At 43.0% G+C, this 17,322-nt stretch overlaps 1 protein-coding gene across 2 annotated transcripts in view; it reads right to left on the bottom strand.

Moving 5' to 3' along the window:
* The window catches only part of SNAP25 (synaptosome associated protein 25), a 29,248-nt gene extending 25,327 nt beyond the window's left edge, over nt 1–3,921 (bottom strand). For both annotated transcript variants that reach the window (XM_026503032.3, XM_026503031.3), the window contains exons 1-2: nt 3,813–3,921; nt 1,835–1,876 (exon numbers count right to left, since the gene is read on the bottom strand). In XM_026503032.3, the coding sequence (XP_026358817.1) occupies nt 1,835–1,876; nt 3,813–3,884 (114 nt within the window). In that variant the 5' untranslated portion in view covers nt 3,885–3,921. The remainder of the gene's footprint in view (nt 1–1,834; nt 1,877–3,812) is intronic.
* Nucleotides 3,922–17,322: the final 13,401 nt, after the last annotated feature.

Genomic DNA, 17,322 nt, shown 5'->3' with positions numbered 1-17,322 from the left:
TAGAACTTTTGAGACTTTCTTCCCCCTAGAATAAATGAGAGCAGACACTCCTTACTCAAGACTGGTCAACACTGCTTGCAATTTAAGAAGAGGCAAAAAAAAAAAGAAGTATTCATTGGCCCAAAGACTCCGATGGCTGAGGAGCCAGTTCAGGTGATGCATTCTGACGCGTATACTCCACCATGTCCCACGTTCTAGGCAGGCTTTCAACACTGCACGGGTGGACCGATGGGTGATAGTCCTGGTATTTTAGAAATTTACTTCACGTGTGCACACACGTAAATGAAAATGAAAAACGAGCCTGGAGGCTATGGTTGAAGGTCATAAAGAGGTATAACATAATTATGTCAGCTGACATGTGGGTTCCCTTCAGGTCAACGTGAGAAGTCACGTGGGACTGTTAAGAAGATTTGTTCCTTTCGCTTGTTCTCCTGATGGATTGAGGGACAATAAGTCAACTCTGAAAGCCTCGCCAGCACTCAGATTTAGAATGCCTGCCTCCTTCTTGGTCCTCGAGTATTTCTGCATGAGTGGTGTTCCCAGGATAGAGCAAAGACAACATTTCTCTTCATTTAGAGAGGGAAAGCTGCTTTCTGTGCTCCTTTGTTGGCCTGGCTTCTGGGGGGGGGGGTGCAGTTTGTGCCACACTGCAGGCTAAAAAGCTCACTTTTTGTGAGAACAGATTTCATTAAGTGTACCTCCCACCCTTCCCCAGTGCCCTGGGGAGCTCATGGTGCCCCCTTCTCCCCACACCTCCTGTGGCAATTCACGTTTAGCTAATATTTTATTTCTCGGTAAGAAACTCAAGCTGCAGAAATAAAGGAAGATGTTGGCTTCTGGAGTGTGAGAGGCGGCCGAACTTCCTTTTAGCCTTATAACATTGATCTTTCTTTCCTTTCATGTCATCGCATAAGCAATTTACAGTAGCGTGAGGCAAGTAGACTCATTTAATCATTCTGCTCGAGAACACGCGAGATCTCTAAAAATGATAACCACACATGAATTGATAAGCAGTTTCAAAGCATAGCTAAAACAGCATTTCACTGAATAAAAACTATTAGGCTTGTTTTATTCAGTTAAGATAAATATAGCCCATCCCATTCTTTTTCCACTTCATCTCTCCCAATGGGCAAGTTCAATTAATCCACTTATTCTTCCTGGTTGACTGCTGCTCTCCCCAACTGGAGTGAGCAAGGTTTATTGTAAATGCCCTTTTGATTCCATTATTGCTATCTGCCCTATTTTACCCATTTAAAAATAGTTTGGGATTCATTAACCATGCCTCCCAAATGGATGTTCAGTCCAGAGTCGGGAATATAAAAGAGCTTCTATATTTGCGTTATGGATTTGAAGTTCCTTTGATCAAAGAATTTTCCTATTACTTCATGACTTTTAGTGCCTGACTCTTCAATATTACAATTTCTGAAAATGTTGTATCTATGGGGATATATATTTTTAAAAGTCATGTGTGGCTAAATCAAAACAGAATATCAAGTTTAGAGGCGACTTACAGGCATCAAAATCATTACAAGTGAAGTTTTTATGTAGGTAATATCTTTATATTTGCTTAAAGTGTTTCAATCTTCTGTGATTTCTTAGGAGCGTTTACTTGGAAATACCATCCTTCTCTACTTCCTAGACTATAAAGGTAGCCAGGGCTGGGAGGGAAAGGGGATCCTTTGATGGCTACCTGACATCTCCCTCATTAATGTGGATTCCAGGTAGGCTACAAGGGAATCTGCGGGATCATGGCCTAAGAAAAGGCAGTAGGGTCTAGGAAAAGAATATGCCGGCAAAAGGGATTAGTTTATCTTAAAATATGGCCACTCCTTACCTCTTCAACCAGTTGGAGCATACGACGGGTGCTTTCCAGTGACTAAGATAAAAAAAAAAAAATTATGAATGCAGGATCCAGAGGTCTTGGAAAATCTGAACTACTCTCTTCACTTGAGAAACACAAACAGTTACTATCACATATTCTTTCGAGTTTGTAACGGAACACATTTTCAATCTCTCTCCTATCAGTCTTTCTACATAATAAGATTCCCTAAAGCAATTACATTAAAGCTTATCTTCTAAAATCAAAACCATATGAAGCTGATCTTGATATCAAAGACAAAGTAATCTGGAAAAGATAATTTTGCATGTGCAGGATGCATGAAAAATTATCTCAAATACTCAGAGGATTAATTTGGCCTCCCTGGACCAGGAATATTGAATTTTAAACACAAACACAATTTCTCATGAATTGAGATGAATCCAACATCAAGTTTCTTATAAAGCTTCTAGAAACACAATAGCAAGTTCTTATCAATACAAATTAAGCTGTCGCCTTGGGGTGAAAAAAAAAATCAAGCATGTTTGAAATAACTAGCCTATAGGAGACAGCTATAATAATTATCTTCATCCTTAGATTAGACAAAGTGAGATGGAAAGTCTGAAGTCAGCACTGGTCCCTCAGGCACATCATTGTCACTTTTTTCTCAGTTCCTTTGAAACTACTAGACTCCAGCAACCAGTGTGATTTCTCAAGGCTTTGCTTTTAAGTGACAAACTTATTTTGGACAAGATTCTGCAGGAGCGGGAAGAACATTAACTTTCTTGGAAGAGCTGTTAGGAGGCTGCTAAGCAGTTGAAATAGAATGGCTGTAAGCAGTGGTATGCTCGTAAATGCTAATAGATATGAATACATGAATATGAATCAGATATGAATATACATATATGTATAGGCGTATTTAAGTTTGTTATTTTCCTGATATAAGGGATAGAGAGCACAGAATTTACAGATAATCAAATATACAAAGCCCTTGATTATAAATTCCATCCACGTAGCCAACTCATTCACACAGAAAGCTTTTGTTAAGTTTTGCTGAACTCTTAGGTCCTTGCTAAGCATGCAATGGACAAGTGTAGTGCTGACATGAATGTTGGTTGATATTTTCATTTGCATTAATGAGTAAGAGGAAAGTGAAACAATGGAGAAATGTTGGGACTTTGCTAGTTTGTCAAGACGCAAGTGACTTCTTTGCTGAAGAGAATAAAAATTCTCAAATACTAGAATATTCTCTCCATGTTTGGGGTGTTATTTAAAGAGTAATGGCTAGAGACATGCACACTTTTAAGTTTAATCTATGTTATTAATATTTTCTCCACTTTCTTAAGTCTAGACAGTCAACAAAACAGTAAGTCAAACCCTGATTCCTGGATATAAATGCCCTTAACCTGTCTGATTTTTAACTACAGCAAGGCATCCCTGAAGGTCAACTTGGGAAGATGTATAGTAACACAGTGTTATATGGTATTCCTACACTATACATTTAATACAAGTCAAGAACTTCAAGAGCATAGGTAATACAGGAAATACAGCAAATAATTAAGGAAATACAGGAAATAATTAAGGAATACAGGAAAATAATTAAGAAGTGATGAGTTTTGAGTATTTATTGTCTTTTATTTTTAATATAATCTATTTAATTATCAATTTATATAATTCAATTTTAATACCAGCTTGCAAGAGTCTGGAAAATGTAACAATCAGCTCTCAGAATTAGGCAGCTCCGGACACCCAAAGACATTGCTTTTCTTAGAGGATCTTGACTTCTCTAGATTGCTAGGAATTGGGTGTTTAGGCTAAGACATTAGTCGTATGTAGGTTTATCAACCCATTCCTGTCTGTAGAGGTGCTAGGTGTAGAGAAAATCAGTCATACTCCTCCATTTTAAAAATGGAGATCTTAGAAGACATTTTCCGCCTGAACCTGAAGAAGACAAACTACTCAGCTCCCCAAGTTTTGCTCAGGTCCCATCCCTCACCTCATCAGCCAGCTGGTCAGCCCTTCGCTGCATCTCTTCCAGCTCATTGCGCATGTCCGCGTCTTCGGCCATGGTAGCGGTGGGGGGGTGGCTGGGTGCTTGGGCTGGGGGTCAGTGATGGCTTTGGACACAGAACCTGGAAAAAGCAGATGGAAACATGTGAGAGTTTACGTAAGTGCATGTAGTATGTGCAAATAGGAGATCTAAATAGCCCACTCTGTCTCCATGACTCAGTCATCTTCTGAAAGAGAGAAGCCATACTCAGACAGGGCTCAACCGAATTTTGCTGTTTCTTCAAAAGGTGCATTATGAATGCATACTTACCAGCTTTACAGTGGAGACAGATACCTGTCTACCTATGAAGCATTTTTAAGACACAAACCACCCAAGAGTTTGGAATGGTGGTGTGGAGGGATGTGGTTCTGGGTTAGTACACTTTTAATTTCACATTTATTTTCTATTTTTATTTTATTTTTAAGAGCTTTATTGAGGTATGATTGACATATAATAAATCCCACATTTTTGAAGTGTATAGTTTGAAAAGTTTTGACATATGTATACACACAGGAAACCATGACTACCATTAGGAAAACATATCCATCACCCCCCAAAGTTTTTTCATGCTCTTTGTAATCCTACACACCCACTCATCCCATCTCACTTACCCCTGTGCTGAGACAACTGCTTATCTGCTTTCTGTTACTATAAAGTAGTTTGCATTTCTTAGACTTATATGTAAATGGATGATACAGTATGTACTATTTTTTGTCTCTTTTTTCACTTAGCATAATGATTTTGAGATTTATTATGTTGTAGCATGTTTTAATAGTTTGTTCCTTTTTGATGTTGAGTTGTATTCCACTGCATTTAGAAGCACTGAGAATGTAGGGGCTCAGAGCAGGCCACCTCAAGACGTGCCCCTTTGGCATGCAGATTATTTCGAGCTGAAAACAATCAAGGCCCAAAAGACTCAGGAAGAAAATTTGACCTTCCCCCTAACTACCTACAAGAATTTAGATAGACCTCCTCCGGGAAAGGAGCAATCACCATTGATAACCACAGTATAACAAGAATTAGGGCTGGCAGACACAGAAGGATTTAGCAAGGTCTGATTATTACAATTCCTCCCTATGTCCCATTGTTTCGGTATGGCCCAGCAAACATTTGTTTACCAAGCATTTACTCTTTCTTATCTTCCTGTGAATTTTTTCCTTTCCTTTGAAGTTCCAGACTCCTACCGTCTTCTCCTTAGTTCAGGATGACATATATGCCTCACTTTGCCTGACTGTCTTTGGAACACATATCTATGTGGAATCCCCATACATATATAATTAAATTTGATTTTCTCCTATTAATGTCTCATGTCAGCTGAATTCTTAGACCAGCTAAAAGAATCTTAAAGGATAGAGGTAAAATTTTCCTCTCCAGCAGGAAGCTAAAGGCAGAAAATCTTTAGTTTCCTTCGGTTGCTTTCAGAGGTTGCCAAGAAGGCTTATTTGAGTATGCACAGCTATTTTTCCTAAAGGGATGGATCCTTGTCCCTGAAATGTGACTGGTCCTTTCATGGTTACACTCTTGAAATCCCATATGATGCAAATTACAGGTAGCCAAACTGAGCTCCCTCCAGAACCAACCAGCCCCATCCCCCCCTTCGATTTTCTTTCTCCCTTTCTTTCTCTCTTTCTTTCTTTCTTTCTTTCTTTCTTTCTTTCTTTCTTTCTTCTTTTCTTTTCTTTTCCTTTCTTTCTTTCTTTCTTTCTTTCTTTCTTTCTTTCTTTCTTTCTTTCTCCTGATTTCCCTTCCTTCTCAAATATTTATTATTTGTAAGATGCCAGGACAGTGTTAGGCACTAAGGATATAGTGATGAATGAGACAGGTTAAATTCATTGCTGTCACAGAGCGACAGCCTCATTAGGAAGATGGGAGTAAGATAAGGAAATTATTCAGTGTGAAACTAATTATTTGGGGTCATACCATAGCTGCCCACGGGTCACAGCAGGCCTCCCTGAGGAAGTCATGTACCCAGGAAAGGCCATCAAAGGTAGTGGGCTAAAGGGCCCAAGGAAGGGTTTGAGATGATAAATATTTGATATGCTAAAACCTTCTCTGTGAGTAACACAACTGTGGAAGGCATGGGCTCTTGCTTTGTGGCTGAGATGGTCACGTGTGAACTGGAATTTTTCCTCCCTCTTCCACGGTAGAGCATGGTGTTTGGGAAGTGGCTGCTCGGTTGGGAACTACATTGCCTGTTCCCACTGCAAGGAGGTGGTGCGTGTGGTTAGAGATGGCTCGTGAGTTACAGTGGAAATGATGTGCCTCCCACCCTAAGGCCATTCAGAAGCAGCCATTCCTTCTATGTCCTCTCTTTCCCTCTCTGCCAAACAAACCCCCAGGGCCCTAGAGGATGGCCAGGCCATGAGACAGCAAGAACTTGGGCCCTTGGGATCCTGCATGGAGGCGAGCTGACAGTGAACTACAAAGACCTGAACCTTCATATGAAATCACAGTACACTCCAGCTGTACTGCAGTACTGAAAATGTGAGCATTTTGTTTTATTATAGCAGTGGACATTACAATAACAAAGGCAGGCCTGAAGAAACTTAAAATGGAATGAAAATATTGCATAGGAGCACGATTTCCCAACCGAAACACGTATCTGTGTTTGTCCTTTTATTGAAAATTGAAGATGGGAAAGGAACTTAGATTAATGACCTTGGAGCGATGCTATGTTTAATTATTACTCATTTTTTAAAGACTTTATTTATTTGAAAGTGAGAGACAGCATGAGAGCGAGCAAGCAGGGGGAGCAACAGAGGGAGAGGGAGAAGCAGATATCCCACTGGGCAGGGAGCCCGACATGGGGCTCGATCCCAGGACACCAGCCAGGATCATGCCCTGAACTGAAGACAGACATTTAATGGACTGAGCCACCCGGGCATCCCCACGTTTAACTATTATTCTAATAATTATTGTTATTGTTACTTGTATGAGAGGCATTTTGTTACAAAAATAAAATGAAAACTCTTCATCAAAAATAATCAGGTTTGGGGTGCCTGGGTAGCGCAGTCGTTAAGCATCTGCCTTCGGCTCAGGGCGTGATCCTGGCGTTCCGGGATGGAGTCCCACATCGGGCTCCTCCGCTGGGAGCTGCTTCTTCCTCTCCCACTCCCCTGCTGTGTTCCCTCTCTTGCTGGCTGTCTTTCTGTCACATAAATAAATGAAATCTTAAAAACAAAAAAACAAAAATAATCAGGTTCGCAGAGGCAGGCCCTCAATGACCTCATCTCCCAGGCCCACTGCTATACTGCTTTCCCAGCAGCTAAGGTTGAACTCCTCTGGGATTTTAATTTAGCACATATTATTAGACTCTCCCACACGTGTTACTCTTGTGAAGTAACTCAGACTATTCAGGGTTCCTCAATAGGAGGAGTCCGAAAGTGAATCTTCTTTGGAGATAATAGATTTCACAATTCTTTTATACCCAGTGGTTCTTGGGCAAAGTGACAAATGTGGAATCACAGTAAAAAAGAAGGAAGAAAGCTTCAGAACTACTTCCTACTTACCAGCATTTTTAAAAAAGGTAGTAAGCTTAGGTTAGGTTAGTTCTATGCACAGCCATTGAAAATGTCGACAAAGCATCATACCATGAGCCTGCTGATTTTTTAAAAAGATTTATTTATTTGAGAGAGAGAGAGAGGGTGTGAGTGGGGGGAGGGGGAGCCGGAGGGAGAGAATCTCAAGCAGACCTCCCGCGGAGTGTAGAGCCTGACGCAGGGCTCAATCCCACCACCCTGAGATCATGACCTGAGCTGAAATCAAGAGTTGGACACTTAACCAACTGAGCCACCCAGGCGCCCTGAGCCTGCTAATTTTTTTTTTTTTTAAAGATTTTATTTATTTATTTGACAGAGAGAGACAGCCAGCGACAGAGGGAACACAAGCAGGGGGAGTGGGAGAGGAAGAAGCAGGCTCCCAGCGGAGGAGCCTGACGTGGGGCTCGATCCCAGAACTCCAGGATCACGCCCTGAGCCGAAGGCAGGCGCTTAACGACTGAGCCACCCAGGCGCCCCGAGCCTGCTAATTTTTGAACACCAGTTCTGGCCACCATAATATGTACTCATGATATAGAGCTTTATATGCTTTGTGTTTTACTTAAATACACGTCTCCACCTTGGAAATTAGGGATCTAGCAAGCAGAAACCGGAAGGAATTTACACTAAGCCACTTTCAGTGTTTCGAAATTCCAATGTTCTTCTGGGTGGCTGGGATCTAACCCTCCAGAATAAAATGGTGCGTCCGTGGAAATGTGGAGTAGACGGTGAGCCCTAGCCTAGTGGAGCGGACAAGAGCTTGCATGAACGGTTGACTCTGGCACTCAGTTGCTGGGAGACCCTGGGCAAGTTTATCACTGTCTCTGAGCCTCAGCTTTTTTTCAACAGGGCACAAAATACCAGTCTCATAGGCTTTCTGAGGGGAATATATCATAGAAAGTTCTGACCAACCTTGTTTCTAACGATGTGGGAGCTTCATATTCGGAAAGCCTTGCTCATTCAGGATAAGCCTGTACCCTTTGCAAAGAGTGGAACAAATCCAGGATTTGTTCATTAGCTTTCCTTCCTAACGGCTGGGCAGGAGGCCCGCAGCTGTGGCGCTGAGCACCCGCAGAAGCCCGAAACCGGGGAAACCAGCAGAGCGCCCGAGCCCGCAGTCTTGAAGCGGCACCTCTCACAGGACTGCCACGTGGAGACAAATAAGAGCATCTTCTCTCCGTGGTCTCTATCTTTGCATTTTGCGGCTGGGTTCCTGGGGGAACATCTTCCTTCACTCTAAGCAAGCCGCTGAACTTTCCTCCTGGTAGGCTGGTTTATGAGAAGCCAGGTCCTGTTCCAACCTAGACCATGATTGCTAGCTCTCTCTTCCAGGTCTATTTGCTGACGGTGCTCTCTCTCGCTCTCTGTCTCTTTGTCTCTGTCTCTGTCTGTCTCTCTCTCTCTCTCACACACACACACACACACATGCACATTCAGTTCTCATGAGTTTCCTTGGCAATCTCTTCCCAAAGTTGCTATTCTCAGCACCTGAAAAACAGCTGGAGGGCCCCCTCTGGCTTCAAGCTGACGACAGCCAACAAGGATCTGGCTGACGGGCAGTTGGTTTGATGGCAGATAAGCCATGTGGTGGATATCTTTGTTTTCATCACGTCCACGGCCTCCCCAGGAGCTCCCACACCTTAGTCCTGCTCTGAAATGTGGGGGCTGTCTGATTTGGGAGAAGGGCAGATGCATTTAACAGATCTCAAATGCACAGCATTTCCAAGCTGAAAGAGCAATGTCCACTCTCCTAAAAAGACTAAAGGGAGAGCAGGCGTGGCGCATGCCTCCGGATCCTCTGTTGGGATATGTAATCCTAGTAGTGTGTGATAAATTCTCCCCCCAAACCCCAAACCCCAGCACACTAACCTTCTAAGAGATAGCACCTGAAGAGACATACTGATGTTGATGGGCAATCTGAGCAGCTGAAAGGATGGTCGGAGTGAAATGGCATCTTATTACCCAGGTGGCATTGCACATTCACTCATTAGCACATTGACCCTCCATCCTCTGTCGCTTGAGCTATAGCATGGTCCCGGCCAGCAAAGCCTGCTCAGTTAAGTGAAGAAATCAGGAGCAGAGCCACTCCAAACTACTCCCCGGGGCTCTGCTGTAAGATAATCTCCCATTCTATGAAGGGTCCAACAGTATCCTATTAATTATCTCAAATCACCAGTGTTTAGTAAAGGATCTGGCCCCTAGTAGGTGTTCAATTCATGTTAATTGATTTGTCCAGTGAATGAAAGCACTGTTCTGAGCCCCACCCCCACCCCCCAGGAGCCATTTAATGTTTCCAAGTCAGCAGTTTTCCAAGTGTGGTCTAGGGCACTGCTTCTAAAACTTCGGCGGGCATCACAATCCCTAGGAACCTGGTTAAAACAGATTGCTGGGTCCCACACTCAGAGATTGTGAGTCAGTTGGTCCGAGATGGGGTCCCAGATTCTGCATTTCCAACAAGCCCCAGGTGCTGCTGCTGCCATTGGCCTACAGACAGCACTTTTGCATAGCTCTGGTATCTAGAACCCTGTCTCCTGGAGTGTTAGTAAGTGCCACCGGGTGGGCAGGGAGAGGGGAGCGGGGAGGTTCTGCGGTTAGTCAGACCGTGGAAACGGTAGGCTCAGCCTGGGGCTTCAGGGAATTATGGCCAAATCCAGTTCACTGCCTATTTTTGTATTGGTGGTATGCAAAGGATGATTTTATAGTTCAAATGGTTAAAGAGACTCAAAGAAGAAGCATACCTTATACATGTAAAAAGAGTACGAAATTCAAGTTTCAGCATCTATAAATACAGTTTTACTGGCACACCCCCTGGGCATTGGCTTCCCTGTTGTCAATGGTTGTTTCAGGCTACGAAGGCAGGGCTGGGTGGTTGCAAGAGACCACATGACTCTCAACCCTGAACATGTTTATTCCCTGGTCCTATACAGAAAACATGTGCCGATCCCTGGGTTAAATCAAGTTAAACAAAAACCCTTACAGCATTCTTTATCGGTCTTTCCTACCCACGAGCACTGTACATTTCCCATAGAAAGACACGCTGTCTATACTGGTCTGAAGAAGCCCCTTCTCATGGAGCCTCCTGCAATGGGTTTGTATTTCCTGCACCATTTTTTATTTTTTTATTTCTTTCTTTATTTTTTAAAGATTTATTTATTTATTTGGGAGAGACAGAGAGGGAGACAAAGAGAGTGCGCAGGGGCAGAGGGAGAGGGAGAGAGAATTCCAGGCAGACTCTGCACCAAGTGCAGAACTGGATCCCAAGACCCTGAGAACATGACCTGAGCCGAAACCAAGACTTGGATGCTTAACCAACTGTGCCACCAGGCGCCCCTGGACCATTTTTTAATTTAATATGTAATATGAATTTGCTTTTGATTGACGATTTCTATAGAGTTTTAGGACTACAAATCAGATTTAATCCATGTCCTGGGATGCCTGCACAGCCCTCGCAGAGGTTCCTAATTTCCATGACCAACTGCAGGCCAAGGTTCCCAGCCCCAGCAGCAGCACTGGACTGCATTAGAGACAGAGATATCGGAGAAGCTGTTGCTGTCGCTGTACATGGTACAACGCTACTCCCTGATGTCAAGTATAATTTGCAAAGCTCTTCATTTTCTAATGTGGCACCCAAGTCTATTTGAGACTCACGTCAGACATGGGGCAAGTAAGATACAGAGACAACCCTTCCTTCCTTGTCAAGGGGCTTACTTATTTTCACGCATTAGGCTAAGACTGTTCTTTCAATGTAGAGTCTGGACTCAAATATGGGGTTAGGACCCAGGAAAAGAGGTGAGCATGGAAATAAGGGATGTGTGTTTTTAACAGACAATGTCAAGAGACAAGGAGAGCTATTATTCTGGGGACACTGGCCATGAGCCTAAGCACCAAAGGGCAGGAACATCTTGGAACAGATGTAAGGAGAGTATGCCCTGAGCTAACATCTATTTCTCTTCATGCTTTATCTTTTAATTAATAGGACAAATCAACAAACCCACATACGTCAACACCTGTCGGCTGAATTATCACAGAGCTGAAACCTACAACTTGGTATCTTCTCAACTGCTGTTCATTCGAACAAAGCCTCTTCAGAGCAATCTCTCTTTTCTCCTGCAGAACCTGCCTGCTTTCTGGAGGAAATACACTTTAAAATTCAACAAGTGTATTGAAGACTCACTGTATTCAACCAAGCCCGAAGAAGAACAAAGGGACTCTATAAACCAAGTTAGACAACTCTTCTTAATTATTAATAAAATCGCACTGACACTTACCGAGGTCTTAGTCTTTGCTGGGCCCTGTTTTATGTGCTTTTCATATAATTTACATGACCCTTCAATGCCATATGGCGTGCACACTATTACTATCCCCACTTTGCAGATTAGGGAACAGGTTTAGAGGTAATTCTCTATTAACCACACAGGTAAATTTGAGATCAGGAACCTGGGTCATTTTTAAAAGCATAATTTCAGGGGCGCCTGGGTGGCACAGCGGTTAAGCGTCTGCCTTCGGCTTAGGGCGTGATCCCGGCGTGATCCCGACGTTATGGGATCGAGCCCCACGTCAGGGTCCTCTGCTATGAGCCTGCTTCTTCCTCTCCCACTCCCCCTGCTTGTGTTCCCTCTCTCACTGGCTGTCTCTATCTCTGTCTAATAAATAAATAAAATCTTAAAAAAAAAATAAATAAATAAAAGCATAATTTCAAAGCATATTTATTCTCAAAGTACATTGTGTGGCTATTTTCGTCTTTTAATCAAAAACTGAAAACTATTTTATTTTTAGTTTCATTTACATATTGGAAAATAACATAGAGTGGTTTGACAGTTACATCTCAGGATACCCCAGCTTTTGATATCATTCATCATCTCTACCAATGCTTTTAATCTCTAGTTCTTTTTTGCCCCATTTTTTGCTTATTTTAATTCTCTTTTCCTCCTAGAATGTGATCTCTTTATATCTTCTTAAATTGACAAAAGATTCATTTATGTCTCATTTTTCTTGTTTTTGGTACAGCATACTTATTGCTGTAAAATTGTCCTCTTTGTGTTATTGTGGCTCTATCCTAAAAATGTGGGCATACAGTATAGCCTTTGTTAGTTATTTTTAAATAGCATTAAATTTCAGTTTAATTTCCTCTATTTTCATTTCTTCTGTTTCTTTTTTTTTTTTTTTAAGATTTTATTTATTTATTTGACAGAGATAGAGACAGCCAGCGAGAGAGGGAACACAAGCAAGGGGAGCGGGAGAGGAAGAAGCAGGCTCATAGCGGAGGAGCCTGATGTGGGGCTCGATCCCATAACACCGGGATCACGCCCTGAGCCGAAGGCAGATGCTTAACCACTGTGCCACCCAGGCGCCCCTCATTTCTTCTGTTTCAATTTTAATTTCAAATTTCAAGAGTTATTTGAAAGTATGGCTTTAAAATGTAAATAATAGAAAAAAATGTTAAATAATAGAGGTTTATTTTGCTTGTCATTTCTTTATTTTTTTTTAAAGATTTTATTTATTTATTTATTTGACAGAGAGAGAGAGACAGCCAGCGAGAAAGGGAACACAAGTAGGGGGAGTGGGAGAGGAAGAAGCAGGCTCCCAGAGGAGTAGGGAGCCCGATGCGGGGCTGGATCCCAGCACCCTGGGATCACGCCCTGAGCCGAAGGCAGATGCTTAATGTCTGAGCCACCCAGGTGCCCCTTGCTTGTCATTTCTAATTTTATTTTCATCATGGTCAGTGAAGGTGGCCCGTATGATTTGGTTCTTAAAATTAAGTAAGATTTTCTTTGTACCCCAATGCCTGGTCAATTTCTGGGAATGTCTGATTCGTGTTTAAAAAGAAAGTCTAGGGGTGCCTGGGTGGCTCAGTCAGTTAAGCGCCTGCCTTGGGCTCAGGTCATGATCCCAGGGTCCTGGGATCGAGCCCCGTATCAGGCTCCCTGCTCAGTGGGAAGCCTGCTTCTCCCTCTTCCACTCCCAGTGCTGCTCCCCCTACTTGTGCTTGCTTCCTCTCTCTTCTCTCTCTCTGTCAAATAAATGGATAAAATCTTTAAAAAAATAAAATAAATAAAAAGAAAGTCTATTCTATATTCGACTCTGTCTTGCTGCCTATCTACATCAAATCAAGCTGAAAAGGAAGATCGGTTATTCAAACGCCCTGAAATCTTCAGTCAACTTGACCTATTGATTTCCATGTGTTCAAGTCCCTGGCAGTACTGTAGCTTTATCTTCTTACATTTCAGCCCATTTCTTGCTTTTTATATTTTGCAGCTGCATTGTCACGTAAGAGTCCCACGATCGCTACTTCTCCATAGTATATTGTAGTTTTTATTGATATTAAGTAATAGAATTGTACCCATTCACCCCGTTTCACTGTTTTATTATTTGTTTATTTGTTTATTTATTTACTGCGTATAGTTGACACATAATGTTACATTAGTTTCAGGTGTACAACATAGTAACTTGGCAAGTCTGTCAGTTATGCTACGCTCACCACAAGTCTAGCTACCATCTGACACCACACAGCACTATAACAATACCATTGACTATACACCCTATGCTGCACCTTTCATCCCCATGACTTACTCATTCCACGACTGGAAGCCTGTGTCTCCTATTCCCCTCCTCTATGTTATTTATGCTGCAGAGCTTTGGTCAGAATGAAGGGTCAGGAATATATGTCGTAGTCCTATTCCTTTCATCTTCTAAAACAAACCCAAACGACAGCAGTAACAAACGAGTTATCACCCATCTAAATGTGGGAGCTCTCATGTGGCTCGTGATTCAGAATCAAACAATGGAGCAGTCACCTGTTTTCTTTGGGTTTTTATTCTCACTCTCGAGAAGGAGCTGGTACTTGGCTGTGTCTGGAGGCAGGATCTCTTTCCTCAACATATTTATAATGCTTGGATCTCTTTCCCCAACTACAATGATACGAGAATGTGACCAAGGATGGGCCTACTGCCGTTATTTTCACTGGATGGACTTTCTCCTTGAAGATAATGCAACTGTAAGACCCAAAGTGCCCATTCTAAGGGAACAGTGAAGTACAGTTACTGCTGGTACTCTCTGTCCCTCTGCCTCTGCCACCCCTGCCCCCTGCTGGTGCTCTCTCTCTCTCAAATAAATAAAATCTTTAAAAAAAGGAAAGGAAAAAGAAATGCAGAATTGTAGTCTCCACCCTAGACCTCCTGAATGAGGTCACCTACTGAACAAGGTCATCAAGCATCAGAACTTTGAGAAGTGCTGTCCCAAACCATGTTATCTCCATATTAACCAAGAAAAGATGAAGTACAAGTTGACTCAATAACCAGCCGAGATCAGAAGGTCAGTGGGAGAGGCTGAGAGTCCCCACTGGGGGAGCCAGACTCTGGGCCTGCCTGTGTTTCTACCGCGGCACCAAATGCCATGATTCCACTTTGCCCCACTCTACCCAACCTGCAGAGACATCCAGCAGCATTTGCTTCCCAGCAGACAGAAAGCTCCATGGGCCATGGAATCCAAATGTCCCACAACAGTGTCCTGTACTCAAAGGACGGACATACTGGCTAATTTCCATGAGACAGTCTTTCATTCAGAGAACAAAGGTTAGATGCTTATCAGAAAAAGCACCCGGAGACTTTCCTTCTCCAAATAACAGAGTCCGTGAAGGCTAAGACTCATTTAAGATGATTAGAGCTGGACAGTCCTGATAAACGCTTCCTCTGAAAATGATAATAATTAAATTACGTGTCTTTTTTTTTTAAGACTCTTTTTTTTTTATTTTTTATTTATTTATTTATTTATTTATTTTTTAAAAGATTTTATTTATCTATTTGACAGAGATAGAGACAGCCAGCGAGAGAGGGAACACAAGCAGGGGGAGTGGGAGAGAAAGAAGCAGGCTCATAGTGGAGGAGCCTGATGTGGGGCTCGATCCCAGAACGCCGGGATCACGCCCTGAGCTGAAGGCAGACGCTTAACCGCTGTGCCACCCAGGTGCCCCTTTTTTTTTAAAAGATTTTATTTATTTATTCGACAGAGATAGAGACAGCCAGCGAGAGAGGGAACACAAGCAGGGGGAGTGGGAGAGGAAGAAGCAGGCTCATAGCGGAAGAGCCTGATGTGGGGCTCGATCCCATAACGCCCGGATCACGCCCTAAGCCAAAGGCAGACGCTTAACCGCTGTGCCACCCAGGCGCCCCTAAATTACGTGTCTTAATGCCAAACTAAGGATCAGAGCAAATCATAATTTTTAGCAAAGTAGCAAGGTTCTGTTTATACTTCTGTTGTTAAAAATGGCCAGTTCTTAAATCTGCTGTGTTCGTGGTTGTGTAAGTTGTTCAAAGTTGGACTGGACTTGGCTCCCTGTTCTATGTTGGATATTCTTGTGCTGGAAATTCAACTTCCCTTTCTTTTCATAGGGTCACCCCTCGTTTCAACAGATTGCTTAGTTGAATAAAAAAAATATGTCTTTTTTTTTTTTTTAAAGATTTTATTTATTTATTTGACAGAGAGGGAGAGAGCGAGCGCGCACAAGCAGGGGGAGCAGCAGAAGAGAGAGAGAAGCAGGCTCTCTGCTGAGCAGGGAGCCCGATACGGGGCTCAAACCCAGGACCCTGGGATCATGACCTGAGCCGAAGGCAGACACTTAACAACTGAACCATCCAGATGCCTCCAAAATACATCTTTCAAATATGAAGAACAAGTGGTTCCTGAATAAATGGATTTACCGCCTTCCTTCCGTTTCATGCCCATATCTGGCTCACTGGTAAGTCACAGTGCTCACGACAGCTCTTCTCCGTAGCACGGTCTAAGGTCTCCTTGCATCTCAACCTTTTTGGTTGCTTGTAAAAATGCAGACTGCCAGTCATACCACCTATGGAAGGAGACTGATGAAGGCAGGGCTAGAATTTGCATTTTCTACAACCACAGGTCCTTCTTATGCCCCTAGAATGGGAGGATTCATGTATAGCTTTGGGTAGTGTGAAGGGCTTTGCAAGTATCCCATGGGAAACTCTGACAATCCTATGACATAACCATCTAGAAACGCAAATAGGTGGCTATTGTGATCTGAGAAAAGGCAGCCTCCTTTTCTCCCCACCAAGTTCTTCTCAATATTGGATGCCATAGAATGGGCTACGTTAAACACTACGAATGCATTCCTTACAGGAAAATTTGCTTTAAGAACCATCTTAAGTGGATAGATATTTCAGCCAGCTCACAGATAGGTCACTGTTTTCCCAGTCTCTCTGGGGGAAGCCACTGACCACCATTACAGCCCAATGCCTTTCAAGCTCGGTTTCCTTATTTTCCAAACCATTGCACCCCACCCCGTTCCTACACGGGGTTCTGTGTCTGTACATCTCGATATATAAGCAAATACAGTCCAGATCTGGTTTCTTTTGAAAAGAAAGTCTGACCTCCCTGATGAGCTCCTTCCCTGGGCTATTCTGGGCATAATGACAGCATGGCGGATGGATAGACAGCTTCAGCTTGGTTTTTGTTTTTTAGGGTCCTGGTCTGGGACCCTAAAGCAGCCAGCTCCCATGTAGCCAGCTTTGGCATCTCTTACTTGCAACAGGGGCTGCCAGCCACAACCAACACTGATTATGCCTAAATCTTTTTCAAAAGTGCCAATGTTTCCTTTGTTTTGCAAATGCAGCCAAATGGGTATTTAGCACTGAGGTTTGTATTATGCCATGGTTTCTGATTGTTTACTCGGGATCCAAGCACAGAGGGCTCACTGAATGGGTGGTGGGGGGCGGGGGGGGGGGAAGGAAGGGCTGAAGGGGACTTCATCTCATTTACCCTGATCCTAGTCAAAGCAAACCACAGTAATTGGTTCAGCCATCTAACCAATGTTTACTGAGTGCTACGCAAGTGCCTCATTCTGCATGCAGCTGGAGTGGAATGGCCACCTCTCAGGGTTGGCTCTAGGAGCCCTAGCTAGAAGC

This window comes from Ursus arctos, unplaced genomic scaffold, assembly GCF_023065955.2.
Source record: "Ursus arctos isolate Adak ecotype North America unplaced genomic scaffold, UrsArc2.0 scaffold_16, whole genome shotgun sequence".
Lineage (NCBI taxonomy): Eukaryota > Metazoa > Chordata > Mammalia > Carnivora > Ursidae > Ursus > Ursus arctos.
The sequence above is the reverse complement of the archived record's forward strand: the minus strand, read 5'-3'. Positions and strand labels throughout refer to the sequence as shown.